The following is a 27,967-nucleotide window of genomic DNA, read 5'->3' as shown; positions in this document are numbered from 1 at the left end:
ATTATTTATTAGTATAATCCGAATGTATGTATTCACGCCGCTAATTAGCTGTAGACGTCTTATATCTAAGGGTCGTGTTGTTAGGGTTACCGTCACAATTAAACAGTAACTTAAGGCAATATTTGAATCCATTTTGTTCATGAATTCATGTTTCACATTGACGTGTAACAATGAGGGCCAATGAAAAACCTAGATACGTGTAAACTTGACAGAAAATCAGGATGCAATACCTCCATGTGTGACATGAAGGCGCCCCTCCATCTTCGGCATGGGCGGTGTTCTGAGTTGCTCTTCTCCCTGACCTGCACTAGTCGTCTGCAGTGTGGCCTGACCTCCTCTTTTGCAGTTTTCATGGCGATCTGAAGAAGGGGACAGGGTTGCAAGCCCACTCATATTGATTCTGCAAAAGACGGGAGAGATTTGACTGGGTAATTAAATAAAAAAAAAACCAACACGCTGCATTTAAAGCAAGGAGTTCAAGCCGTATTCGCGAAACGAGAAAGAGATTATGGACCGATTTTGCCTACAAATTAGTTTTTTTTAGAAAGTGATTTCTACTTTTCTTTTGCGCCACTGGTGCTAGCTACTTGTTAGCTAGCTTAGCTAACAAGCTGGCTAACCAACTAGCTAATGGCATGGCTAGCTGTGATAACTTATTTCACACTTCGTTTATATGTAACATTGGCTAGACTAGCAAAATTCTTTCGTATTATTTCACCCCGTGTGTTGCCTTGTGATCTTAGCCAACTGGCTAGCTACTATCAAAAAAAGTTCTTGATCGTTATCTGCGTAACAGTGTTGCTAATATTGTTTAAGCTAGCTAGTAACGTTTTAGCCAATTTCACATCTAAAACGTTGAAACTACTCGAAGTGCTAACTTGGTAGCAAGCTAACGTTAGCTTTGGTTGGCTAGTGTTGACGTCATATTAGCTAGTTTCAAAACGAGGTCCCTTGATAAGTTGTCTGTTGTGTCCTCAAAAATCATAAAAACCGAGCTATAGAAGTACGTATTTAGCAAGAAGCCTCAGTATCTTTAACGAAGAGCCAAGTTGGCTAACGTTAGCTAATCGTGTTAACATGAGTGGTGTAACGTTATCGGTAGTTGGCTAGTTACAGTTGCCTCGAAACCACTGTATTTTAAGTTTTTGTGCGGTTTGAACTGCATGTTTTGGGAGAGTAGTGTGCGCCTGCCAGTTTATTGTATTGCTTACGTTTCCTTACTTAGCTGGAGTGACATTAATACTCGAATTGCAATAGATGTAATAAAGTTCTGTAACAGCTGGATTTGGCACATTGCACCCTGGAGTTCCCTTTGAGATTTGCAGTATAACTTAAGTATGTAGCAAGATAGAGAAGCCATTCTGCAATCTTTAGTGAAGTGAATTTTAATAAAAGCGAGATCTCAGGTGGGCTAGCAGCTCCCTCTCCCTCGTTAATTGTCATTCATTGCATTAATAATAAAAAGTTTTTTTTTTTTGGGTGATGATTTTCAACACCTTATGCAAAGCCACAGTATTGCCAGAAATGGCAATACATCCTATACATAATTAATGTCATTGAATTAATGTCCACTGTTACATTCAAATTGCAACAGGCCAAACTGGAATTACGTTAGAACGGGTAATTTTTGGCAGAACAGTTTTAAAATGTATGTTTTCAGCAATCAGAGATTGACCGTAACTTCAAGGAATCAAATCTTGTGTTCCTAATTTGCGCAGTTCCCAGCTATAGCTTGTTTTAATTTAATTTTAGGCGTTGTTGCTGTAAATGCAACCTGTTCGCAGTGCCTCTGTGGTTGGTGCCCTATGTCAGTTTATAGCCTCTGTGTTGACATGGTACAGCAAATGTTTCACTGGTGTCATGCTTGTTTGTCTTTTTTTTCTAAATGATTCAGTACTTGTCTTTTCATTTTTATTTTTCCTCAACAGAGAACTCGAGCAGATGCATTATGGGAAGAGACTAATTCTGACGGACAGACAGTGATACACAGGGACTGAAATACCGTGATAAACAGACACTGAAGGTGAGTCTTTTGGGGGTGGTGTAACTTGTGGCTTTTCACAAAGTGAAAATGTATTTCCAAGCTATCCTCTCCTCTCTTGGTCTGTTCGTATAAAGGTGAAAAACAGGTGAGGCAGTTGCAGCTGCCAGTTCTCCAGATTTGGTTGTTGGTAACTGCTGAATATTTTAAGGAGAATCCAGTTGTGCATGACCAGGAAGTGTAGCTTACTAGTGGTAGAGCAAGTTGGTCACAGTGCTAGTATTACAGTAGAACTAGCTTGCTGACCAGCCGCAACAAAAGGTATGATTTCATTTTGGTAATCTTGGTTGAAGAATGAGCTTGTTTTGTGAAGAAAGTATCACAAAACCAAACTGCCCCCATTTCATCTTTATTCTGTTTATAATTCAAAATCTAAATTTCCCAATTTCCTGATGATACACTATTTTTTTTGCAACCTGCTGTGACCTCAGTGTGTTTATGGTGCTCTCTCTCTCCCTCCTTAACCCACCCACCCCCCCCCCCCCCCCCCGCTAGGTGTTCTGCGATTACGTCCTTTTTGTACGGTGTGAAGTCTTGTCTTGTGGATTGCCTATCCAAGACTGCATTGGGTTGACCTGGGTGAGGATTGGCAGCCAATGGCCCTGATGGATAAGCACAAAGTCAAGAGACAGCGATTGGACCGCATCTGTGAAGGTCAGTAGCTCACAGAACTAGGCCTGTGGAACCTTGTTACTGTCACACCAAAATTCAAACACGGTGCTCACGGATGGGGAGAACTTATTGGGATTAACTTATCTACTGCTGCCCAAAGAATTGGCTCTCACTTGGATTGTACCAAAACTACACAGACCAACATTGTGACGTTCTGCTAACCCCTAACACACACACACTTTGCATGTTCTTCAAAGGATCTCCCACACAGATACCAAATAGCTGTATGTCTATGGATCAGTCAGTACATTTTGTTGCATGGTAAAGTTCTGTATTATATTTTTCCTTGAGATTCATTTATTTGGGAAATTTAATATCACATGGAAATCTGTACACCAGATGCAGTTCATCTTCCGCCTTGATCAATCTTTCAATTGCATACAAGGGTATATGCAGCTGTATTTGGACCTAATAGTTATGGTTATGAGTATGGCTAAATATAATGGCATGTTTTACCTGTAAATTTAAGACCAACATGTACCTGAGGCTCTTGCCTGTGGAAGTGAGGGTGCGTTTGATTTTGGAGTAGAACATTGCAGTTGTGTTAGTGATGGGTGATGCAAGCTTTGAAGCAAATGCATATTGCTGTATGCAAATCCATTTTTGACAGACGTTGGGACTTGCCAATGTAGGCAGTGTGGTATTATGTGGGTGTGCTGGTTTTGTTTTGAATCAGCCCCAAGATGTCTGACGCTGGCAATTAAAACACCAAAATGTCAGGACTGTAGTCACTTCCGTTCGTTATTGTTTGTAACTGTCTGTATTGTACTCGCTGCAAGCTGGATTATTGGCTCTGAATGCAATGAACTGAAAACTCGCTTGATTGGACATTTGAGCTTGCAGTCAATTAAATATATTATAAGGTGCTGTTATGTTTTTTTTGGATTGTGTTCATTGGTTGGTGCACCACAGGATGGTCTGTGGTGGTGGTCTGCTGCCGCCCTGGTGCACTGTTTGAACCTTGTGCTCATGCACCAGTGTAGGGTTTCACCAGTATAAGCTCCCCCAAACCCAGGTGAGTAATTTCAGACCAGGGATGCCTGCCAAACTGATCTTGCTCTCTCGTCTGTCCCTCAATGATTGACAGCTGAAAGCAACATGGCCGCCAGGAGAGGGTAACTCCTTCAGTGAGGGAGGGAGGAGAGGGAGGCCCCTTGTAGCAGTGTTTTTAAAAAATTATTTTTAAAAATTTAAACAATATTGTGTTTTTAGTGTGTTTTGCCTTTTCGCAAAAATGACACAAAGAACGAACTGTGCTAGATTAAATTAGCCTATTCTGGAAAAAGCGCTGGCTTATCAGAAGTCCTAGCTATCCATTAATGATCTTGTATGTAGCCTCTTGGTGTTTGACTATGTGCAGTCATGCAGCAATGACCTCTACTTGGAATGAAGCTTTTACAGGCTGCCATTTTCATGTGTGGCCATTCTGATTGGTGCACGAATCTCCACAAAACTGACAAGTGAAATTGGGTATGCATAGCTTGCTCGAATTGTAAAATTACCGTTGGCTGGAAGGTTAGCTATTGTTCCCGTTGTGGAAACCACCACCTGTCTTGCATACCTTGCCAGTAGCCCCATTGTTTTTTTTTTGTTATAGCAAGGTGGTCAACTATGCTTCCATCGTTTTTGTTTGTTATAATGAGGTGTTTAGCTATGCTGGATCTTGTTCGCCTAGGGTATGATTAATGCACTGAGCTGTTGTTCAACAGGAATTTGTAGGACTATAACTCAGTTATCCTGCCTTAATTTTATGTTAGTGGTTGAGGTGTTTTTAATGGGTTTTGCATCACTAGGATAGAGTTGGATGCTTTCTGTTTTTCACCTGCTAGTAAAGTTGTGAAAATGATATTGTTTCCGTGGGTCATTTAAGTTGAATGTCCTCTGGCTTAATTTTGAACTTTCATTGATATCTCCTTAGTGGGCATGGATACATGCATGCTGATGCTTACAAGAAAATGAATGAAAATCAATGGGACTCATTCACAAAATGTGTACGATCACATTTGATTGTAAACTGCATGTAAGAGCATTTCCAAGAACATTTCGGCATTCATTTTTTTCTAATCTCTATTTGTTCATGGCTGTTTTCTTATGCAAATCACATGAACAGGATTGCACATAAAATTTACAAACAGCTGGCATTCATCTCATACTCCTGGGATATGCACATTCATCTCATACACCTGGGATATGCACAAAAACAAAGGTCTGCACATATGTAATGAATCTCATATTGTTTTTTCATGGGAACATTTTTAAGAACAAAAGTAAGAATCTTTTTTTTTTTTTTTTTTTTTTAATGACAGACTAATGTAAGAAAAGTGAATGAGACCTAATATCTGTAAACTTTGCAGATACGAGACCGGTATCTGTATCCTCACGTTCGTAAAGATTGAATGTATAAACTCAATACATGGCACTGCAATGAGATCAGTGTTTAAGTAATAAATAAATAAATAAGCTAATATTAATATCGTCCAGTGGCGGCTCGGTGGTGCTGTGGGTAGCACTGTTGCCTCACAGGAAGAAGGTTCAAATCTCGGCTCGGGGCCTTTCTGTGTGGATGTTCTCCCCGTGTCCGCGTGGGTTTCCTCTGGGTACTTCGGTTTCCTCTCACAGTCCAAAGACATGCAGGTAGGCCGATTGGAGACGCTAAATTGCCCATAGGTGTGAGTGTGTGAGTGAATGGTGTGTGTGCCCTGCGATAGATTGGCAGCCTGTCCAGGGTGTATTCCTGCCTCTTGTCCAATGAATGCAGGCTCCAGCACCCACCACGACCCTGCTCAGGATAAGCGGGTATAGATAATGGATGGATGGATAATATCGTCTTCTGTGTCTGGTTGCCATATGTTGGGAAGTTCCTTTATACCTTCTTTTAAAACGGGCAGAATTAAACACAGGTCCTTTCTCTGTGACAGGGTGCTGTTTACACTCAACACTCCCAGACCAGGGTGAAGTCACTCTTGCTTACCGCTCACGCACGCAGCATGGTCGTTACTGGAGGTTAATGTTTAACGCGTGCCGAGCGTTTGCATTGCAGCCGCGCCAGAGAAAGCTGAAGAGCTGCTGTTCTGAGCTGCTACAGTAATGGGCGTTCTACAATCTCCTGGTGAACGCAGGTCCAGACCAAAAAACGGCATGAGCGCCAGGTTGTAAGGAAACCCCCCCCTCCCCCCCTTTAAAGGATGATTGCTGTTAGCGATGGCCACTGAACATGGCCAATGAAATGAGTATTTATTTTATGGGATTGAAGGTAAACTTCTGTAGAGCATTGAAGGGGTTCAGGGAAAGTGCTGGTCAATGTTGTACCCCCCCCCCCCCCTCAGTCTAGGGAGAAATCATTTATTACATGAGACAGGTATCATTATTTGACACTGTAAATTCACCGGTGTGTGAAGGCCCTTATTTAAAATTCTGTTGGACTGTGAGGTATTTAAGCTCAGCCTCCAGCTCAGCATCTTTGCAGCAGAAGTGGGTCAGAGTTCCTGTGAGTACTGAAGCAGCTTCCACACACGGTCATATTTCTGTCCGTCTCAGTCAACTTTCCGTCCGGGTTACCATTGTTCTGGCTGCTTTGTCTGTCCTTGTGCATCTGGTGCATTGTTTATTGAAGTTTGTGAGCAAAGAAGTGTGTGTGTGTGTGTGTGTGTGTGTGCGCGCGCGCACGTGTGAGTGAGTGAGGGAGTGAGGGAGTGAGCGAGCGAGCGAGCGAGGGTGTACGCATGTTTGTATGTGTATGAGTGTGTGTGTGCGTGTGTACGTACGCATGTGCGTGTGCTTCTCCTTGTGCGCATGTGTGCGCGCGCCCCTGCATGTGTGCGTTTGTTTGTGTGTGCGTGCCTAGGTGTGGGTGTGGCAGACGGGTATTGATCCTCCTGCTACCCTTGAGTTACGGGCGGGGCCCTCTTATCTCACTTCCACTCTGTTCGCTGTTGATGGGGGTGTGGTGGGTTTGGCCGCTGGGGCAGGGTGCTGTTTTGAGGCTTGGAAACCGGTAAGCAGAGAGGGGGGAGGTGTCACTGAGAGTTTGCAGAAGGGTAGAGCAGTTTGCAGCTCATGCAGTCAGCAGGACTCTGAGCTTCCATGGTTTATTTGATATTGACTCAGAATTTTGAGAACTTGGCATGGTGGATTGATCATGAATCGATTGCTCATGTCTGTGTGCTGCTGAAATGAATTAATTCTGATAACTGGATTGTGTATTATGTGCATATCATATCATTAATTCATTCATTCATAAAAGCCTAATTAAACAGGCAAGATTTGTTGTTTTTTACATGCCGTACAAGAGAAATGCACCCAGCCAACTTAAGGTTGGGGATCAAGCGAGCTTTGTCCTCCAAGCATTGGCTTCTCTTGTCATGCACTATCAGAGATTGAGCGCCTGGACCGCCAAAGCATACAGCGACTCTGCTTTCATGGAGCAGACTATATTTTAGTTTCAGCCATGGCAAAGGGCATCAGTGACGGACCCATTGCCTCGTTTGATAATGTTTAATAACAGGTCCTTTCATGTTCATTTCTGTCAGCAGAGCAAGAAGGGTTCATCTGTAACAATAGAAGTGTTTAATACACCAGGGCTCACCGGGATTTACAGTAGAAGCAGAAGAAATCTACAAGCAGATATGTTACAGACCAGACTTAACGCAGTGGTAGATTCACTCTAGGCTGATTGCAAATATGTAAGCCAAGATTAGTTGAATGGTCTGTTGCAAGTATTGCAATATATTGTATTCCTTGTGTGTAAGCTGGTTGATGCAGGATAATACAAGTCAAGTGGGATCTAATTTGGTTTCTCTGAATCATCACTTTCACTGGTGGTGAAGAAGGTTCTTCGTGAATGCAGGCAGGTTGTACTTGAGGTTTATGGCTGTGAGCCACCATTTTCTACCTTATTTTCGAACTTAAAATATCAAAAGTGTAAAACGGATGCATTCTGCAGATTTACCGGAGCAAAGCATTTTGCTTTGGGGGAAAAAAAAATTGCTTTCAAAAAAAAAAAAAAAAAAAAAAAACAGGAACACTGCCTCCAGCTCTCTAAGGCTGGCCCACCCCTTTATGCAAATGAGATTATTTTTGGTTGGCTGGTGCTGAATAGAGGTTGCCTCTGATTGGGAGAGGGGGGTGGGGGTGGCTGAGATTATGACAAGCAGGAGGCAGTCTGACAGTAACGAAGTCAAGAGGAGAACAGAGGAAGACGGGCAGGCAGGAGCAGTATGCAAGGTTAGGATACTATGTTGGCTTTGTGTTTGTGTGTGTGTGTGTGTGTGTGAGAGAGAGAGTACAAGCGAGTGAGAGGCGTGTGTGTGTGTGTTTTACAAGGTGACCGTAAAGATGGAGGGAAAAGAGGACTGGGAGTGAGCGTGGTAGAGCTGGCCTTTCGGGTGGGAATGCTGCTTTCATTTATTTATTTATCTTTTTTTTCCCCCAAGTGTGCTTGTCCTTGAAGCAAGCTGTTCTAGGCATTGTCTGCGCTTGTGTGTGTGTGTTCATTTGTGTGTGTTTGTGAGAGAGAGAGGGAGAGAGAGGGAGTGTGTGTGTGAGAGAGAGAGAGAGAGAGGGAGGGGGGGTGGGAGAGAGAGAGGGAGCGAGAGATAGAGGGGGGAAAGGGATAGGGAGGGGTACTGCCGCATTATCCCCCCCCACCCCCCAGCGCAGGAGGCACGGAGAATGAATGAGTATTGAATGAATGGTATTGTGTGCACCCTGCATGCTTGTGGATTCGGTAGGCCTTGCGCACAAACACGCGTGCATATGGGCTCGCAGGCATCCGAGAGCTAATATGCACATTAACCGCCACCGTCCCCTCTATCCTCTCCCAACACCGTCATTATTCTGTTATTTTCAAACCGCGTGTTTTTTTTGTTCTCCTGCTGCCTTCTCTCCGAGGAGAGAGAGTGCAAGGGAAAGACCGTTTTTTTGTTAGCGCAGTGCTTTTGTGCCATTGAGTTTTTAGATAGTACTTCCTTCCTTATTTTCCACGGAGGGAATGTCAGGCGTTGCAGCTCGCATTGTTCCCGATTTCTTAACGGGCCTGATGGAGCTCTCTGGCCTTATTTGCCGCTTTTGAATCCATTAAAGATTTTATTTATTGCTTCACGGAAGGTCGTCTGTTCGGAAGGAGCTGAATTTGCGGTTCACGTCAAAGTCCTTTGGGCATTGCGATGTCCAGCGCCCTTGCACGACGGAATTCCGCATCGCGCGACACCACAGATGTATCGGAGGACGGAGCAGGAGGCGTCTTCGGGCGGAAAGAATCCTAAATATGCGCTGTTTTTCCGCGTGCATTTGTAGTCGACCTGCCTTTCTGTTGTTGCCGTGGTGAGGAGGGGAAAGCGATCTCGCTCGTTGTGCCTGTGTTTCACTCCGCCAGTGACACCGCCCCCCCCCCCCCCCCCCCCCCAGAAACACCTGCGTGGGGAGTGAGGAAACGCTGTTGCCACACGCTCTTGGCCAAAACACACTGTTTACACACAGTTCTGTGACCTCTGTGTGCAGCGAGTGTGTAGATCTGTGCTCTTGTCGTGATGTTATATAGTCCACTCCTTAGCTTTGTTAGTCTTTAGTCATTCAGTCTTGATTTTTTCCCCTCTTTGTGTCGTTTTGTTATTTTTATTTTATTTTATTGTCCTCAGTGTGAAGATAGTAGTGTTGTTTTAGTCTGCAAATCCAAATGTTGTGTGATATTTAGTGCCCTAGAACTGTTCATTGCTCTCTCTGTGGAAATCTCACATATAGTCATATCCTTTGTAGATACCATGCTTCCTGGAAATCTGTCCGTATGTCCTCTCCTAGCTCTGAGTACGGAGATGGCTGTAAAGAGATGTTCTGTAGATTTTGTTTTGTTGTGACAATGGTGTGTTATTTTGCATGAGTGTTTCAGTCAGGTTTCTTCTGTGCGCAGATGGCGTGTACTGTTTATTTTGGTGTGCGTCGCTCTTTTACTGGGCCTGCACAGGGTGATGGTGTGTAGCTGAAATGCACATTTCAATATGGGTACTGAGTGTGCTGATTGTGGAGATTGGGTCGGCTTTGTGTACTGTTTATGGTTCTGATATGTAGATTCAGTGCATTGAGTGTGGAGAAAGTGTGTGTGTGAGAGAGAAAGAGTATGTTTGTGTGAAGTCCTGCATGTGGAGATGGTGTATAGATTCAGTTTATTGTATGGAGACGATGTGTAGATTTAGTTTAGTGTGTGTAGACAGTGTGTAGATTTAGTTTAGTGTGTGTAGACAGTGTGTAGATTTAGTTTAGTGTATTGAGACGGTGTGTAGATTTAGTGTAGTGTAAGGAGACGGTGTGTAGATTTAGTTTAGCGTAAGGAGACTGTAGATTTAGTTTAGTGTAAGGAGACGGTGTGTAGATTTAGTGTAGTGTAAGGAGACTGTGTGTAGATTTAGTGTAGTGTAAGGAGACTGTGTGTAGATTTAGTTTAGTGTAAGGAGGCGGTGTGTAGATTTAGTTTAGTGTAAGGAGTTGGTGTGTAGATTTATTTTAGTGTAAGGAGACGGTGTGATTTAGTGTAGTGTAAGCAGACTGTGTAGATTTAGTTTAGTGCTTGTGTCGCTGATGAATTTCCCTGTGCAGATGGAGTTGTGTGGAGAGGGATGTGGGCGGAGCTAGGGTTTGTTTGACGAGCAGGTTGGCTCCTGGCACTTCGCCATCCCGTTTTTTTACACTCTGTATCGACGAGGGAGGCCTGCACCGATGTCACGGCGACAGAACGATCTGTTCGCAGAACATGTGCACACGAGCACAGTCTCGCCCGCTCTCTCTCTCTTTCTCTCTCTGACATACGTATACCGTGGGACTAATTTTTGAGCGGTATGGAGCGGTTTTGGCGCGCGCGCGCGTGTGTGTGTGTGTGTGTGTCTGTGTCTGTGTGTGGAATGTGTGTGGTCAGTAGAGGGAGGAAAAGAACCATGTAGAGAGGTGATGTGAACGGTGTTTCTGAAGCGATTTGCGTGGCTCAAGCGGTTATTGTTCGATTGAAAGGTTAAGCGGTCTAGACCCCAGCGGGGAAAGTGGGTTTATTGCCCCGCCGTTTGTTAGCGGGGTACGGACGCTTACCAGAAGCGCTAACATTCACTGGCTTAATGGCTCATTAATGAATATGGTAGCGTTCTCGCTTGTACACACACTCGCCCACTCGCGCGCTCTTATTGGATGACCTTTAGCCCTGATTAATTCTGTGCATCAGTCTTTTGTCTTTCCCACCATTGGTGTCTATATATAGTTCTGGGAGTGACTCTGTTTGGTACCCTCTGCTTTCTATTCTATTCTTTTTGACCTAAATCCTGGCCTGGTGTCAGCATGCATTTATTTGGGCATTCGTATTAGGCTGTCTAATGAAAGGGTGGAATGCAGAGTGTGTGCTATCAATTTTTATTTATTTTAATTTTTTTCTGGGGGCAAAAAAAAATTTGAATGGCCCATTAAAAAGAAAAGAAGAAGAGTCCACGCCCGTTGATATGTGCTTTATACTAGATGGGGGTCCAGACTGTGTATTGTTGTCAGAGGGCAGGGGTCTTTGCTTCCAGATGGAGGGAATGTGGGTCATGGTGACTGAAAACACCCCCCCCCCCCCCCACCAAACCCCACCCCCCCAGCACACTCTGCCTACTCTGCTTTTTGGGCTCATGGACCAGTGATTTGGGTGGAAGGGCTGATGATGTCAGTCTCTATTCTCTTTAAAAGCAGTTCTGTTGCTTAAAGGGAAATTTCATTTTGGTATAACTTGTAAATTTGTGGCGCTTAGGCCATTATATGTACATAGCGTAAATACTAGCAACATCAGCTATTCCTGCTGACCGTTAGCGCCATCGTTGTTCCTCCTGGTTGGCCGGTTCCCAGTTCACTCCCATTTATTTTCGAGACCTCACTGAAATTAATAGTTAGGAGTATAGTCGATCCATGAAAGCAAATACTAAAGTCAAAAGGTCTCTGTAGTACCAATTTCCGTACAGTCTACATCTGCTAAATTTAATTTTTTTCCCTAATTTTTTCTGCAACCCTTTTTGCTGTGTGTTGTCTAGATTTTAAATCTGTCCTTGCACAAACGGGATGTTGTTCAGTATGAGGGTAGATATTGCTTTCTGTCACATGTCTGGGATTTTTTAAACTGTTGTTGCATTCCAGTGATGGAAGTAGAGGGTGTGTCTCAATTAACCCAAAACATTAAATCATGATCGATGAAATGCAATTCTGTTTATCCTGCCGAAGCAACAACTTAAAGCAAAAATTAATTAACTGTTTAACACCGATTCTGGCGAACAGAACGATTGCAGTCTCTCCCTCAGCCTGAAAGCTTGCAGCTTTTGCGCATCACCTTGATGGAATGCTGGTTTCCATGGCAGCAGAAACTTCAAGTTGAGAGACATGGAATCCGGCAGTTTCAGCTAGCTGTCAGTGCATTAGCAGCTAGCAAGTTAGCATAGCCGTTTTCCTTCTCGGAGGGTAGAGAAGTGGTACCATCTGGTGTTTTTGCTTGCTGCTACAATGCAGTATTATCTTAAATAATGAGTGATGCTGTTAATTTTCTCACATGCTAAAGTTGAATCTGCAAATAGGCCTACTTCACACTTTGCTGGGTGAGCCCTGTGCTGAATGCCAGGATAAATTGTCAGGCTTGAGGAATTTTAGTTATGCGTTTATGAGAGGGCAAACAATGCTCTACATTGTGCAAAGGACTTGACGAAAAATGAAGATGCCATAAATATGATTGTAAGATTGCCAAATCTAGAGATGAGACAAACAATATACCATGAGAGAATACATTAGGAATATCAGAATGCTTCAACTGTGATTTACAGAAAATACAAGCCAATTTGAAAATGTGCATGATGTATGATTAACATTTTGTGACTGATAAAATCAGTTATAATTTTATACTTCTGACAGAAACAAGTATATTTATCAGAAAATCCTGCAAAAAATCGATGCAGGATAATTTGATGATAATTTGTAAAATTATTATGCAAACCAGAAAATGTGATTTCCATCCGAGTTAATCAGTAATTTCACCCAAAATGGAAGGTGTGAAAATTTCAGCAAAAAGAATAAATATTTTTTCAAAGTTTATTGCATCTCTCAGAATGTGGCATTGTTGTTGCACCTTGGACCAAGAGAGCTAGTCTAATTAGGTTACCCAAATTCTGTCCTGTCAAAGGTTGCATAAAACAGCTTTTTTATGATGGGTTTATCAGATGTATCAAAAAGAAACTCCACTGCAGGAGTAGTTTTGTAATCTGATTTTAAAAGGAATGTACTGAAAGCATGTGTGTTATGTGGAGTTGGCTTAGCAGACTCCGTTTAGAGGAGGGTGTGAAAGTCTTTGTTCAGGTGTAGAAGTACAGTGAGGGCGGTTCTTTTGCATGGCGCAGTCGTGCTTCTGAATGCATAGCGTTCGGATACGAAGCAGCTTGGAGGATGACGTTTCATTCGATGGCACTCTCGCCTGCCATCGACCTGAGTTTGGAGTTGGTACGGCCTGCTATCTGTTCTTCAGATATAAATCTGATGGCGTTTGTCCACCTCATCTTATCAAGTGAGGTGTAGCCTGAATCCTTTTTGTGGATTCTTTTTATTTTGAATATGTGGTTTTAGAGGCACCATAATGAAGCAAATGTGATTGTAATGTTGCAACAAAACAAAAAAAATTTTATGCCCGTTTTGCCTTTCCCTCTGAGTTTTGAATGCCTGTTCGCGTTTGTTCTGTCCCTCCCGTTGCCTCAAAATCGTCCAACAATTTGGGAGTGCACAAACATGAGCGCCCTTTTCTCCCAAGCACGTCCAATCGCTGTCCTGTCCCCATGTTGGGCTGTGCAGCTAACGTTTCCGAAGACTACACGGTCCATAGCTGCTTCGATCAGGGATCTGTCATGATTTTCTCCCTGGGCCACACGTTAGAAACCGTAACTTCATTCTGTGGAGTCAAAGTCAGGATGATGTAGGAACTCGCTACACAACAAACGCGTGAGGGTTGTAAAAGTAAAAATTTATTGCAGTCTCACTGGACTGGTGGGAAGATCACTGAAACACGACACAAGTTTGCGCCATAGTAACCTTTAGTGCACCGGTCTCCTGTCCTGGATTAAATTCCCCCGAAGGGCCTGACATTACGTACAGGACCCCCCCCCCCCCCTTACCGGGGCCCTGACATGAGAGCTTATCCCTGTCTTTAGGAATGACATGAGTTTTGTTCACGCACAACATGTACGCAAAACTGCAAACCCAACAAAGCTAAGACATAATCATGTCCTCCCATGGGACTCCCAGCCTCTGTAAGCACTGATATTGGGCAGCAGTGTAGTATAATGGGTAAGGGTTTGGTCTTGTAACCTAAAGGTCGCTGGTTCAATTCCCCAGTTGGACACTGTCGTTGTACCCTTGAGTAAGGTACTTAACCTGCATTGCTTCAGTATCTATCCAGCTGTATAGCTGGATTCCATGTAAGTTGGATGCAAAAAGTTGTGTAAGTCGCACTGGATAAGTGCGTGTAATGTAATATAATGATACGAAGAAGACTACACAGCCTCACTGCGCCAAGGGCTAGCGCTTTAGCGGGATTTGCTTGGAGTCCGCAAATGCCCATCGCTAATCATGTGACGCCAGCACTCAGCTGGCGGCCAGTAAGGGCAATGCCTGTTGACTAGTTTGTACTGTGGGTGGTGTGTAAACGCTGTGAAACGCACTGCGGCAGTGCCATTCTTTCCTCGATAAGGATGAGTCTTGTTTGCCTGGGCTGTTTTGCCTTGGGTGATTGTGCTGCAGAAAGGCCTCCAGGTGGCCTGAGGGGTAACGGACTAACAGACCGGGAGGTGAGGCGGGTCACTGGAAGCCGGCTTGTCTTGGCTCATTTATTCACACTTGTCTTCTCACTGTAAGGCACTCTGGGTACGAGCGTCTGCCGATTGCCAGTAATGTAATTGTAACCTTAGACTGGAGGGACGAGGTGTGTGAGAACTTATGGGTTCTGCTTTTAAACACTGGCACAGGCCATCAGTTGAAGCCCTTGAATCGACTTGCCTAAGGGTACTTTAAGATTTGTTTAAGAAATAGTAATATGTCCCTGGACTTTGTGAAATAGCTACACAAATTCACTGTTTTTAGATGGGAAGCAGCTCATGGATCTGGCTTTCACTCACTCACTCTTACACTTACTCTTTCACTCACTCACTCACTCTTGCTCGTACACTCACTCACTCACTCTTACACTTACTCTTTCACTCACTCACTCACTCTTGCTCGTACACTCACTCACTCTTACATTTACACTTACTGTTACACTCACTCACTCACTCGTACACTCATTCACTCTTACACTTACACTCACTCACTCACTCTTACACTTACTCTTACACTCACTCAGTCACAGTTTGTAGACTAAGGATTCTCCACAAGGGGGTGCTATTAGCACTCAACTATCTGCAATTGGTGACGCTATTAAGTATTTCTGGTGTGTCTGCTTGTGCCACATCTTGCCGTCCGTATAAACCACTCTTTATTGTTTGAGTGCTTCAGCTAGCAGTGGAGATGGCTGCAGCCGAGGTATTAGGGGGGTGCTGTGTAAGAGCGGTGCTTCGCCTCAGTGACACTGCGTGTCCTCGTCTCTCGCCCGTCCTCCTCCAGGCATTCGCCCCCCCATTCTGAACGGGCCGCTGCACCCGCGCCCCCTGGTGGCGCTGCTGGATGGGCGCGACTGCACCGTGGAGATGCCCGTCCTCAAGGACGTGGCGACCGTGGCGTTCTGCGACGCCCAGTCCACCCAGGAAATACACGAGAAGGTACCGTCCGTCTGTCCGTCCGTCCATCTGTCTTTGCGCCCACCGCCTGCCTTTCACTGCTCATCTCCATATTCCCTCCTTACCTCCCTTCCCCCCATCTGTCTCCCTTGCTTCCTGTCTCTATTTTGGCACTTCTCCATTGACCAGCACGGCACGGTACAGGGTAAAGCGTCCTAAACGTGTAATAATGAACTCTTGTGTGTATTTCTATACTCTGTACTCTCGTATGTTTTCTTGTATGGGGATGGGACGATATGAAAACAATTTTCACCGTCCACCACATTTTGGCAATGTTCCAACTCTCACGTCATCACTGTTGCATGCATCACAAAAACTATTACACTACTAACTAACCCTTACATTACAGTGTGAAATATCCACATTATATAATACCACTAACCTATTTAAAGACACTCAGTTTAAAAAATAACGTTATATAACCGAAATATTTGAGCAGTAATACTTACATTACGTCTTACATCTTTTACTGTGAATGAGTGAATGCGATGATAAGAAAATTTTCGGTTACGCTGACCTATAAAATGCTATTCTCAAAGCAAAATTAGATATGTTATACATCGTTAGAAAGCTTATACTCTCACCTACTGAATAAATGAATTGTCAATCAAGCCAGACTGTACTAAAAAGGGCGACAACGCCGTTAACAACACGTGGTATTACGCACAGCTATTTTGGAAGGTACCCAGGCATCACAAATGCGCGTATATTTCATAAACGGATTGTCCAAGACAATATATGACCATCTCTACACGTAAAACCAATGATAAGGTTGTATATTTATTCGATATTTAGTCCCAGATATTGACTGTAGAATTTGCTAGTTAACGTTTCTCTCTCTTGCTGTGGTATTTAAAAATGGCGGTTGCTGCCGGTGAACAAACTGAACATGAGATGACGTAATTGTGACGATTTCCATTGACCAATCGACGATCTGCAGTATCGAATTGCAGCACGGATAGTACCTTTGGTACCTACCCCAGAGCAGTAGCTAAAGTCGGCACGGGTACTTGCGGCCCAGCACGGGTCAGGTGGCAGTGGAGAAAGCAAAACAAAGCGGGAGCACAGGTTCCGGCACGGCAGGGCACGGTGGTGGAGAAGCGCCATTCGTCTCCACTCCCATCTCTCTTCCTCATTATCTTCCCATTGGTTTTTCTATACTGGAGGTTTCTCAGTCTCCATTCCTGTGTGCCTCGCTTCCTGTGTTCCCCGCTTCCTGTGTGCCCCGCTTCCTGTGTGCCCCGCTTCCTGTGTGCCCCGCTTCCTGTGTTCCCCGCTTCCTGTGTTCCCCGCTTCCTGTGTTTCCCGCTTCCTGTGTTCCCCGCTTCCTGTGTTCCCCGCTTCCTGTGTTCCCCGCTTCCTGTGTTCCCCACTTCCTGTTTTCCCCGCTTCCTGTGTGCCCTGCTTCCTGTGTACCCCGCTTCTTGTGTTTCCCGCTTCCTGTGTGCCCCGTTTTCAATCATCCCAACAGTTGTTACGGTCTGTTCCGCGTTTGTTTTCTGGTCCATCTCCCCTCCCCTGTCTCACTCTGTCCTTCTCTATGTGCCCATTCCCTATGTCTGCTGTCTGCTCCTTGTCCTAGCCAGTTGTTTGTTAGCCTCATCCTCTCTGTATAACTGTGGTTCTCTTGATTGCTGCTCTGTCACCTACAGAGAGTGAGAGTCTTGGTAAACGCAGAGATGTACACGTGTTCTGTTGCGATGGCGAGTCTCATGCCCCCCCCCCCCCCCCCCCCCCCCGCAGGTGCTGAACGAGGCGGTGGGGGCGCTCATGTACCACACCATCACGCTCTCGCGGGACGACCTGGACAAGTTCAAGGGGCTGCGCATCATCGTGCGAATCGGCAGCGGGTACGACAACGTGGACATCAAGGCCGCAGCTGAACTAGGCGAGTGCCTCCATCTCTCCTCATCCCTCTTTCAATTTTCAATTAAATTCCTCCCCCCACCTCCCTCTCTCCATCTGTCCTTATCCCTCTCTCAATTTTCAATTCAGTTGCTCCCCCTCTCCCTCTCCCCATCTCTCTATCAATCCCCTTTTCAATTCAATTCCCCCACCCCTCTCTCCCTTCTCCTCTCTTTCCCTCCATCCCTGATCCCCTCTTCCATCTCTTTCTGTCCCTGATTCTCTCTCTCCCCCCCTCTCTGTCTGTCATGTCTCTGATGAGCCCTGACCCCCCTCCCGCCCCCTGCAGGCATCGCGGTGTGCAACGTCCCGGCGTCCTCTGTGGAGGAGACGGCGGACACGGCGCTCTGCCTCATCCTGAACCTGTACCGCCGGGTCACCTGGATGCACCAGGCGCTGCGCGAGGGCACGCGCGCCTCCAGCGTGGAGCAGATCCGCGAGGTCGCCGGGGGCGCCGCCCGGATCCGCGGGGAGACGCTCGGCATCATCGGCCTGGGTGAGAGGCCACGCCCCCAAACGCGCCCCCCTCCTGCTGCTTGCCGCAACGCCGAACACGTCTGTCGCTCTCTTTCTCTCTCTCTGACTGCCTCTTTCTCTGTCTTTCTCTTTCTCTTTCTCCGACTGCCTCTTTCTCTGTCTTTCTCTTTCTCTTTCTCTGATCTCTCGAACCGCCTTTCTCTCTCTCTCTTGCTTGCTCTCTCTGTCTACCTCTGTCTCTCACAGTCTTTTCTCTCTCTATCTGCATTTGTCTCTCTCTCTCTCTCACTCATTCACTTGCTCTCTATGGCTACCTCTCACACTTTCTCTCTTTCACTTGCTCTCTCCTTTTACCTCTGTTTCTCTCTCTTCAGTTTTAATCAGAATTATTAGCATGACAAACACATTAATATTGGACACAGAGAGAAGGAATAAGTGTGACTAGCTGTTATCAGGGTGTGGAAGAGCGTGGCAGGGTATTGATTTGGAAACGACCCCCCCTCCCAGGCCGGACGGGCCAGGCGGTGGCGCTGCGGGCCAAGGTGTTCGGCTTCAGCGTGATCTTCTACGACCCGTACCTGCCGGACGGCGTGGAGCGGTCCCTGGGGCTGCAGCGCATGCCCACCCTGCAGGACCTGCTCATGCACTCGGACTGCGTCTCCCTCCACTGCAGCCTGAACGAGCACAACCACCACCTCATCAACGACTTCACCATCAAACAGGTGTGTGCGCGTGTGTGTGTGTGTGTCTGTCTGTGTGTGTGTGCGCGTGCGTGCGTGTGCGTGCGTGTGCGTGCATGTGTGTGTCTGTCTGTGAGTCTGTCTCTGTGCGTGTGTGAGTATACATGTGTGTGTGCCTGTGTGTACTTGATTGAAACGTATGACTGTGCTGTTGAAGCGTGTGACCGTATGACTGTGCTGTTGAAGCGTGTGACCGTATGACTGTGCTGTTGAAGCGTGTGACTGTATGACTGTGCTGTTGAAGCGTGTGACCGTATGACTGTGCTGTTCACGTGTGACTGTATGACTGTGCTGTTCACGTGTGACCGTATGACTGTGCTGTTGAAGCGTGTGACCGTATGACGGTGCTGTTGAAGCGTGTGACCGCATGACTGTGCTGTTCACGTGTGACTGTATGACTGTGCTGTTCACGTGTGACCGTATGACTGTGCTGTTCACGTGTGACCATATGACTGTGCTGTTGAAGCGTGTGACCGTATGACTGTGCTGTTGAAGCGTGTGACCGTATGACTGTGCTGTTGAAGCGTGACCGTATGACTGTGCTGTGTGCAGATGCGTCAGGGGGCGTTCCTGGTGAACACGGCTCGGGGGGGGCTGGTGGATGAGAAGGCCCTGGCACAGGCCCTGAAGGAGGGCCGGATACGGGGGGCCGCCCTGGACGTCCACGAGGCGGAGCCCTTCAGGTGAGCCCACGCCTTCCCCCTCTCTTCCTCCGTTTCACTCCCTCTCTCCTTCCTCTCCTTCATTCCCTCTGTTCATCTCCTCTCCCTTCACATGTTTACTTGTGTTCCTCAAGTCCAAGATGTCTGCCGCCGTAGTTTTGCTGTGGCTTTTCTATTATACTGATAATCGCCAATGCCAGTGCGAGTCACACACAAAGAACTTCCACATTCTGTTAAAATGGCGGAACTACTTTCTGTCAGAGCATCACAGTAGCGTTCCGCTAACTCTCTTGACAAAAATGGCTGAAATGTAACTATGAATTCTGTCCATGGATGAGTGAACTGGAACAGCACTATGTAACAGTGACATATCTGTTGTTTCTCTATATTTCTAAGGTCACAGTCACAAGATTTAAGACATAACTGAAGGTTTGGAGACTTATTTTACTTCCTCTGAACTGTAACCACCTCTGAATCCATTCTTTACAATGGGGGTCATTTGACTATCTGTGTTCTGTACATTATTTTCTTGTATCTTGTGACAGTTATCATGTGTGCCATTATATACGAAACGTACATTATTTTAAGGTTATTAAATAATATTTGGCTGGAGTTTCCCTGTGATGGCAAACTATACGTCTAGACCAGGGCTGTCCAGCCCTGCTCCTGGAGATCTACCATCCTGTAGGTTTTTAATGCAGCCCTAATCTGGCACACCTGACTCTACTGATTAGCAGCTCAGTGAGATCTCCAGCTGTTGAATGGTTTGTTAGGGTTTGAGTGAATAACTACAGGATGGTAGATCTCCGGGAACAGGGTTGGGAAGCCTTGATCTAGACTCCTCCCACTCCACTTTATTGTCCAATAAGGTTGGCATCTCTTCTCTGATTTTTAGTGTGTACTGACCAGCCACCCTGGAACATAGATCCCCCCCCCCTTATTTTTCATTAAATTAGTTGTAAAGTCAGTTTTCTTTTCCCCTTGTTTGGTGGAGAAATTATCTCCATTTGTCGGTTCTGTTCTACAGATGTGGATTTTAGCCGGGAGACATCTCTTCTGAGTTTTGTGTCCGCGATAGCATGGCCCTCTGAATATTTAATGTTGAGCGTTTGAGGACGTACACGCTTGCATTCCGCTGTGTTGAGTATGAATAAAACATTGGGTGTTACTGGTCCTGGATGGGCCCCGGTGGAGCTGGTCTTAACAGCCCTGCTCGTGCATTTAAAATGAGCTGGCTGAGACGCGCTTGTTATGGGAGGAAATATCAACGGTAGAATGATGTTCTGGAGATACATTCATGATTTAGCATTGCATGGCCTTTAAATGAGGTTATTTAAGCTCTGGAGGGGTTTGAGATCTACACACAGCGTCCAGAGAGAGTCGGAGCCTTTTCCAGAGAAAAGAGAAGGGACAGATTAGAGCAGTGACCTCAGCTCCCTTAAGCACTCGCCTGTGTGTGTAAACACACCTGCGCGCGCGCACACACACACACACACACAAAAAGCACTTGTAAACACACACGCAAACAGACATGCACACACGCTTTTTACACCAACTTCCTATAAACAAACTGTTTTGTTCACTGTGTGTGTCTGTGTCTGTGTGTGTGCGTGTCTGTGTCTGTGTGTGCGTGTGTGTGTATGTCCGTGCGTGCGCTGCGTGTGTGTGTTCCTCAGCTTCTCCCAGGGTGTGCTGAAGGACGCTCCTAACCTCATCTGCACGCCGCACTCAGCCTGGTACAGCGAGCAGGCGTCTGTGGAGGCCCGAGAGGAGGCGGCCAGGGAGGTCCGCCGAGCCATTACAGGTACCCAGGGGGCGGAGCATAGAGTAACGTCTCTGTGCCCCGCCTCCTTAATCGAGGAGGTGGGGCATAGAGACGTTACCTTAACCGAGGGGGAGCAGCATAGAGGTATTACCTTAGCATTGGGGGAGGAGGGGCTTAGATATGTTAGCTTACCCAACGGGGAGGGGCATAGGCATATTACCTTTACTGAGAGGGTGGGGCATAGAGATGTTGCCATAGCCTAGGGGGAGGGCCACAGGGGAAGGGAGCAGCACGTGTAAATGATTGACATTACTGGACACGCCCCCTCAGGACGCATCCCTGACAGCCTGAAGAACTGCGTCAACAAGGAGTACCTGCTGGCCACGCCTCAGTGGCCGGGCATGGACCCGTCCTCCGTCCACAGCGAGCTGAACGGAGCTACCGCTTACAGGTGAGAGCAGAGAGGAGATCTGAGCTGTGCTGGTCCTCCTCTGCACCCACACTGCCCAACTCCTCCTCTACACCCTCACCTCCACACTCCTCCCCCTACACCCCACTGCCCAACTCCTCCTCTACACCCTCACCTCCACACTCCTCCCCCTACACCCCACTGCCCAACTCCTCTACACCTTCACCTCCCCACTCCTCCCCCTACACCCCACTGCCCAACTCCTCTACACCTTCACCTCCCCACTCCTCCCCCTACACCCCACTGCCCAACTCCTCCTCTACACCCTCACCTCCCCACTCCTCCCCCTACACCCCACTGCCCAACTCCTCATCTACGCCCTCTCCTCCCCCTACACCCCACTGCCCAACTCCTCCTCTTCACCCTCACCTCCCCACTCCTCCCCCTACACCCCACTGCCCAACTCCTCCTCTACACCCTCACCTCCCCACTCCTCCCCCTACACCCCACTGCCCAACTCCTCCTCTACACCCTCACCTCCCCACTCCTCCCCCTACACCCCACTGCCCAACTCCTCCTCTACACCCTCACCTCCCCACTCCTCCCCCTACACCCCACTGCCTAACTCCTCCTCTACACCCTCACCTCCCCACTCCTCCCCCTACACCCCACTGCCCAACTCCTCCTCTTCACCCTCACCTCCCCACTCCTCCCCCTACACCCCACTGCCCAACTCCTCCTCTACACCCTCACCTCCCCACTCCTCCCCCTACACCCCACTGCCCAACTCCTCTTCACCCTCACCTCCCCAATCCTCCCCCTACACCCCACTGCCCAACTCCTCCTCTACACCCTCACCTCCCCACTCCTCCCCCTACACCCCACTGCCCAACTCCTCATCTACACCCTCTCCTCCCCCTACACCCCACTGCCCAACTCCTCCTCTTCACCCTCACCTCCCCACTCCTCCCCCTACACCCCACTGCCCAACTCCTCCTCTACACCCTCACCTCCCCACTCCTCCCCCTACACCCCACTGCCCAACTCCTCCTCTACACCCTCACCTCCCCACTCCTCCCCCTACACCCCACTGCCCAACTCCTCCTCTACACCCTCACCTCCCCACTCCTCCCCCTACACCCCACTGCCCAACTCCTCCTCTTCACCCTCACCTCCCCACTCCTCCCCCTACACCCCACTGCCCAACTCCTCCTCTTCACCCTCACCTCCCCACTCCTCCCCCTACACCCCACTGCCCAACTCCTCCTCTACACCCTCACCTCCCCACTCCTCCCCCTACACCCCACTGCCCAACTCCTCCTCTACACCCTCACCTCCCCACTCCTCCCCCTACACCCCACTGCCCAACTCCTCCTCTTCACCCTCACCTCCCCACTCCTCCCCCTACACTCCACTGCCCAACTCCTCCTCTACACCCTCACCTCCCCACTCCTCCCCCTACACCCCACTGCCCAACTCCTCTTCACCCTCACCTCCCCAATCCTCCCCCTACACCCCACTGCCCAACTCCTCCTCTACACCCTCACCTCCCCACTCCTCCCCCTACACCCCACTGCCCAACTCCTCCTCTACACCCTCACCTCCCCACTCCTCCCCCTACACCCCACTGCCCAACTCCTCCTCTTCACCCTCACCTCCCCACTCCTCCCCCTACACTCCACTGCCCAACTCCTCCTCTACACCCTCACCTCCCCACTCCTCCCCCTACACCCCACTGCCCAACTCCTCTTCACCCTCACCTCCCCACTCCTCCCCCTACACCCCACTGCCCAACTCCTCCTCTACACCCTCACCTCCCCACTCCTCCCCCTACACCCCACTGCCCAACTCCTCTGCACCCTCACCTCCCCACTCCTCCCCCTACACCCCACTGCCCAACTCCTCCTCTACACCCTCACCTCCCCACTCCTCCTCTACAACCCACACTGCCCAACTCCTCCTCTACACCCTCACCTCCCCACTCCTCCCCCTACACCCCACTGCCCAACTCCTCCTCTACACCCTCACCTCCCCACTCCTCCCCCTACACCCCACTGCCCAGCTCCTCCTCTACACCCTCACTTCCCCACTCCTCCCCCTACACCCCACTGCCCAACTCCTCCTCTACACCCTCACCTCCCCACTCCTCCTCTACACCCCACACTGCCCAACTCGTCCCTTAATCCCTCATTGGCCATCTACTCTCCAACCCCCTTATTGGAATACTCCACCCCTAAACCCTCAATGACCTCTCTTTTCTCTCCCTCTCTTCTCTCCCTCTCGCTGTCTTTTTCTCTCTCTCTCTCTCCCTCTCTTTCTTTTCTTTCCCTCTCTCCATCTCTCTCTCCCTCTCCCTCCCTCCCTCCCTCTCCAGGTTCTCTGCAGGTCTTGTTGGCGTCACAGCGGGTGGGCTGTCTGGAGCTGGGGCAGCAGTGGAAGGGATCGTTTCGGGGTCCCTGCCGATGGCTCACGGCATCGCCCCGGTGTCCCGCCCCCCTCACACCCCATCGCCGGGCCAACCCTCGAAGGCGGAGACAGACCGGGACATCCCAGCTGACCAATAACACCCCCCCTTCCCCACTTAAAAAAAAAAAAACAAACATCCAATAGCACCTCCACATTCCGTCACCCGCGGAAACACCCTCCAACTTTTTCACGAGCAGATTGACTCTGGCGTCCTGGTCCGATCTCGTCCAATTCTGTTCCAGTCCCACAGAACCAAACAGGACACATCTCAGGAGGGACCAGTCAGATGTCTCTCCTTCCATCGTTCCTCTCTTTCACTCTCTGTCTCTCTCTCTCTCTGTCACACTCCCTTTTTCATTCCCTTTTCTTTTTCTCTCCGTGTCGTAAGCAATAACCGTCCTCTCAAGGATCCGGCTGTTTCCAGTTTCGCCTTCGTCTTTCTATCTGTCTCAAGGCGTTCCTTTCTGTCTACCTGATGTGAGACTCGTCTCTTTATGAACTCAGTGTAGTTTTCTCAGCAGTGCATTTGGAACTACTGATAGGACTGGGCAAGATTAGGCACATGGCAGAATATCCCCCCCCCCCCCCCCATTCAAAACCCGATGCAGAAAAAGACAAAAATAAAATGATAATCCGATTGGATGCGTGGCACTACATAAGTTTAGAGCTTTTGTAATTTCTTGCCAGGGAGTTGGAATTAAAGATCATTTCTAACGATGTGTAAGAATGGTGAGGTGAACCTGTGCACCACCACCTGTTAGCTTCCTGCAGCTGTGTACACTTCTACCCCTCTCATTTCTCTCTCTCTCTGTCTGACTGAGTGGACGCCCCGCCCACTCGATTTGTTTCCTCGCGGAGCACCACAGGCCAAACGGGGACTGTTCTACACGGTCCCGTCTTCTGACACCCCCACTCCGGCTCAGTCAGGCACCGTCCCAGGTCTGTTCCTCCACCGCGTTTCGCTGCACTGGCAGCTAACTGACATGTGCTGGAGAAGAGTGGCTTCACCAGGGATGGGATGGGATGTGTGGTTGAGGCCAGCAGGTGGCGCCCCTCATTTATTTTCAGCCTGCGAATGGCAGCACAGCTCTGACAGGTAGAGCAAGGCAGGTCTCTATGGTGCCTGCTCACACAGCAGCCTCTGAGGCTACAGCAGGGACACGCGGCACCGTCCGTCAACATAGCCACCTTCCAAAGATTAGGGTTTACTTCTCTTCAGATACACACTCGCTCTCTCCCTCTCTTTCCATCTTCTCTTTCTCTTTCCCTCGCCACCTCCCCCCTCCCCCCCCCCCCCCCCACATGTCCTTAAAGCCACGTCCGACCTTGTGACCCGGCGGAACTCTGCGACGTCGCCCTGGCAACGCACGCGAGTTCTGGAGCTAGCGAGCGCTTCGGGCAGCCAGTTGCACAGGTGACGCCGGTTAAGCCGTCTGAGCAGCACGTGGTCCAATCCTGGGAACCCCCCTCCCCCCACCCCCCCGACTTGAAGTGCACCATCATCTTCTTTTTATTTTTTGTTTTTCCATTTTTACCAAAGGGGAACAGATTCTGGGAACTCTCTACGACTCTACTGTGAATGCTGTCCTGCAACAAAGGAATTCCTTTCTAGTACCTCATTAACAGATATTGAATGTACGCGGAACTTTTTTCCTCTATGTACAGTTTTTTAGATACTTCAGAGTTCTTTACAAGGAAAGATGATGATCAAACTGGTGACAATAGTGCTGGTAACCATCCCTGTTTAAGAAAAAAAAAAAAGACTACAGCTTACTCTTTTTAAATACAACATCCTTGGGTGATTTCACCGGTGATCGAGACTCAGGCTTTAAACTAATGATTTTTTTTTTTCCCTTTCCCCACCTCTCTATTTTTGTCATTTGATCTTTTTGTCATTAAAATTTCACCTGATTTAAAACAAAAGCAAAAAAAGACAAAAAAAATGTTCTCCCCTGTTTCTCTGTGGTAGTGTCCTGATTGTGGTCTCTTTTGTATCAACAGGGTGGTCCCATTGCTTGTTTTTGTGGGCAGGTGGCATTTTGCATGTTAGAGGATAGAGGACAGTGCCACCTACCGGTGGGAGGGAGGGAGTGAGTGGGGGAGGAAAGCACCTCGTTCCCTAACTTTTTTTCTGTAGCATTAATTTTCCCACCTCAGTCTCCGGTTTCTTTTTTTACTTGAGGGCACCGTGTCTGATTCTGGTAAAATAAATCGGCAAGTGAAACTTCAATCAGCTTTTATAAAGTGGACACTAAAGATGCGTTCTTTTTTCTGCCAAGGTGGCGGCGTTGAAGGAGGTCGTGTCCTATTAGCACACATTTAAATAAACGATGAGAAAAAACGTGTCTGGGTCAGCTAGGTGCAATGAGATCAAAGTACTTTTTGATCTTGTTTTATCTATTTTTATGCGTGTGATATAAGGTTGTACCAATTAAGGCTTTTGTATGTAATTGAATATGGAAATGCTTTAGAAACATCGGGAGTGTTGACAGAACGGTGGACCACCCATCTTCCCCACGTTTGATTTTTGTCTCCTCGTTTGCCACCTCCTGTTCAGTCTACTTGTAGTCAATGTGTGGGGTTTCACAAAATTCTGTGTAGTTGTGTCCTTTACTGTACGTGTGCATTTTTTTGTTTCTGGACTGTTTTTCCTGTTGAGCTGTCCGTGTCACATTTTGCCTCGTTTCTGAAACCCCCCCCCCCCCCCCCCCAATTTCAGACACCAGTATATCGGTGTATTACTGGTCTTTTGTAATATTGCATTATGATGAAATTGGTGCGGTGTCTTGTGAATAGTTATGTGTATGAATATATAGGTCTTATTTCTTTCTTTTTTGCTTTTTTTTTGGTGTTTAACATGTAACAAGACATTTCAGCCCCTCATGTTTGTAACTTGTTTTTTATTCTTTGTATCATTTCACTGTCTTTCGGTAGCATCTGTGTTTGCATTGATTTTTATTTAGGACTTTGAACCTTATGAAACGGAACATGTAAATACAAACTGACCGAGGGGGGAACAGGAAACGGCAACTCGCCACAACTCGCGAGTGCTGCCTGGTGATGGAATATTGCGTCTCGGGCCATGCGCGTCATCGCCCTGTGTTTCAGCAGCGTAGCGGGCGACTCGCGCGTGTCCGTGCCTGACAGCAGCGGTGCAGAAACCGCGCGCGGATCGGTCTGCGTTTAATACCGACTCCGACGCTGTCTGCGCATGTTCCGCTGCACTTAGCAAAAGAGAACGGGTGAACCTGCGCGTGCTTTTTCTGGTTCCCTAAATTCCCAGTCCGGCCAATTAAAAAAAATATCCCGACGGTTAGTTTATGGGCTATGCAATCCCTTCAATCTCCTACTCACATTTCCCCCGGTCCTCTCTGTAAAGAAATGAGTTCTTAGTAGACCTTCCTCTTTGTAAATGAAGGTGAAAGTGACGTTTTTTTTTTTTTTTTTAAATGTCCAGACTTTTTAAAAGACCATTGTGTTGACTGTCCAGCAGATTGTTTGAATCCCCTCTAGGTGGGTATTGGTAGATTAGTATCTTCTCTCCACTGTAGTCTCTTGTGTGTGCATACTAGGGTTTCTCATTTTTTCCTTGTTTAATAATATATGTGGCACTGACATCTTAACAGTAGTGGGACTGATGAACCAGGTAGTATTGATTCAGATTTATGGCTTGATTTATGTGAAGTTGGAAATCCGGAAATGTATTTTTTCAACATTTAAATGTGGCGTGATTTTCCCCTCTACACCCCATCCCCCCCCCCCCTTTTTAATTTTCATTTTTAACACCACACTGCAAACATTTGGAGAAGAAAACCTGTTTCCCGTGTAATTAGGCGCTTTAAAGGTTTGTTTTTTTTTTCTTTTGTTCTGTTTTATTGTTTTTGTCGTTTACTTTTTTTTTATTAGAATCAATCTTGTTTGTGATGGTATCTTCCGCTATAAAGTATTTTAATAAAATCTTATGAGGAAACGCTGTTTTCATTGGTCTGTTATTATCTGTTTTGTCTTGGTTATTTCCGGAGTGATT

The 27,967-nt window shown here is 47.4% G+C and overlaps 1 protein-coding gene across 2 annotated transcripts; it reads left to right on the top strand.

The window, feature by feature from the left end:
• The first annotated feature begins 241 nt into the window (after nt 1-241).
• Nucleotides 242-27,910, top strand: LOC118236338 (C-terminal-binding protein 1-like). 2 transcript variants are annotated; one of them, XM_035434617.1, is made up of 11 exons: nt 242-428; nt 1,929-2,023; nt 2,537-2,695; nt 15,344-15,498; nt 17,260-17,404; nt 17,711-17,917; nt 18,406-18,620; nt 19,191-19,321; nt 20,977-21,104; nt 21,396-21,516; nt 23,849-27,910. In XM_035434617.1, exons 3-11 carry the CDS (start codon nt 2,638-2,640, stop codon nt 24,036-24,038), a joined length of 1,350 nt encoding a protein of 449 aa, XP_035290508.1. In that variant the 5' UTR covers nt 242-428; nt 1,929-2,023; nt 2,537-2,637; the 3' UTR covers nt 24,039-27,910. The 2 variants fall into 2 exon arrangements, with proteins under 2 accessions (XP_035290508.1, XP_035290509.1); XM_035434618.1 differs by lacking the exons at nt 242-428; nt 1,929-2,023; nt 2,537-2,695 and adding an exon at nt 7,038-7,936.
• Nucleotides 27,911-27,967: the final 57 nt, after the last annotated feature.

This window comes from Anguilla anguilla, chromosome 9 (genome assembly GCF_013347855.1).
Source record: "Anguilla anguilla isolate fAngAng1 chromosome 9, fAngAng1.pri, whole genome shotgun sequence".
Classification (NCBI taxonomy): domain Eukaryota; kingdom Metazoa; phylum Chordata; class Actinopteri; order Anguilliformes; family Anguillidae; genus Anguilla; species Anguilla anguilla.
Note: the sequence above shows the minus strand (reverse complement) of the source record. Positions and strands in the feature narration are given on the sequence as shown.

Coding starts and splice junctions, on each gene's coding strand:
- LOC118236338 (XM_035434617.1), top strand. CDS start 2,638: ATGGCCCTGATGGATAAGCACAAAGTCAAGAGACAGCGATTGGACCGC. Junction 17,405..17,710: donor CAAGGCCGCAGCTGAACTAG/GCGAGTGCCTCC, acceptor CGCCCCCTGCAG/GCATCGCGGTGTGCAACGTC. Junction 17,918..18,405: donor GCTCGGCATCATCGGCCTGG/GTGAGAGGCCAC, acceptor CCCCCCTCCCAG/GCCGGACGGGCCAGGCGGTG.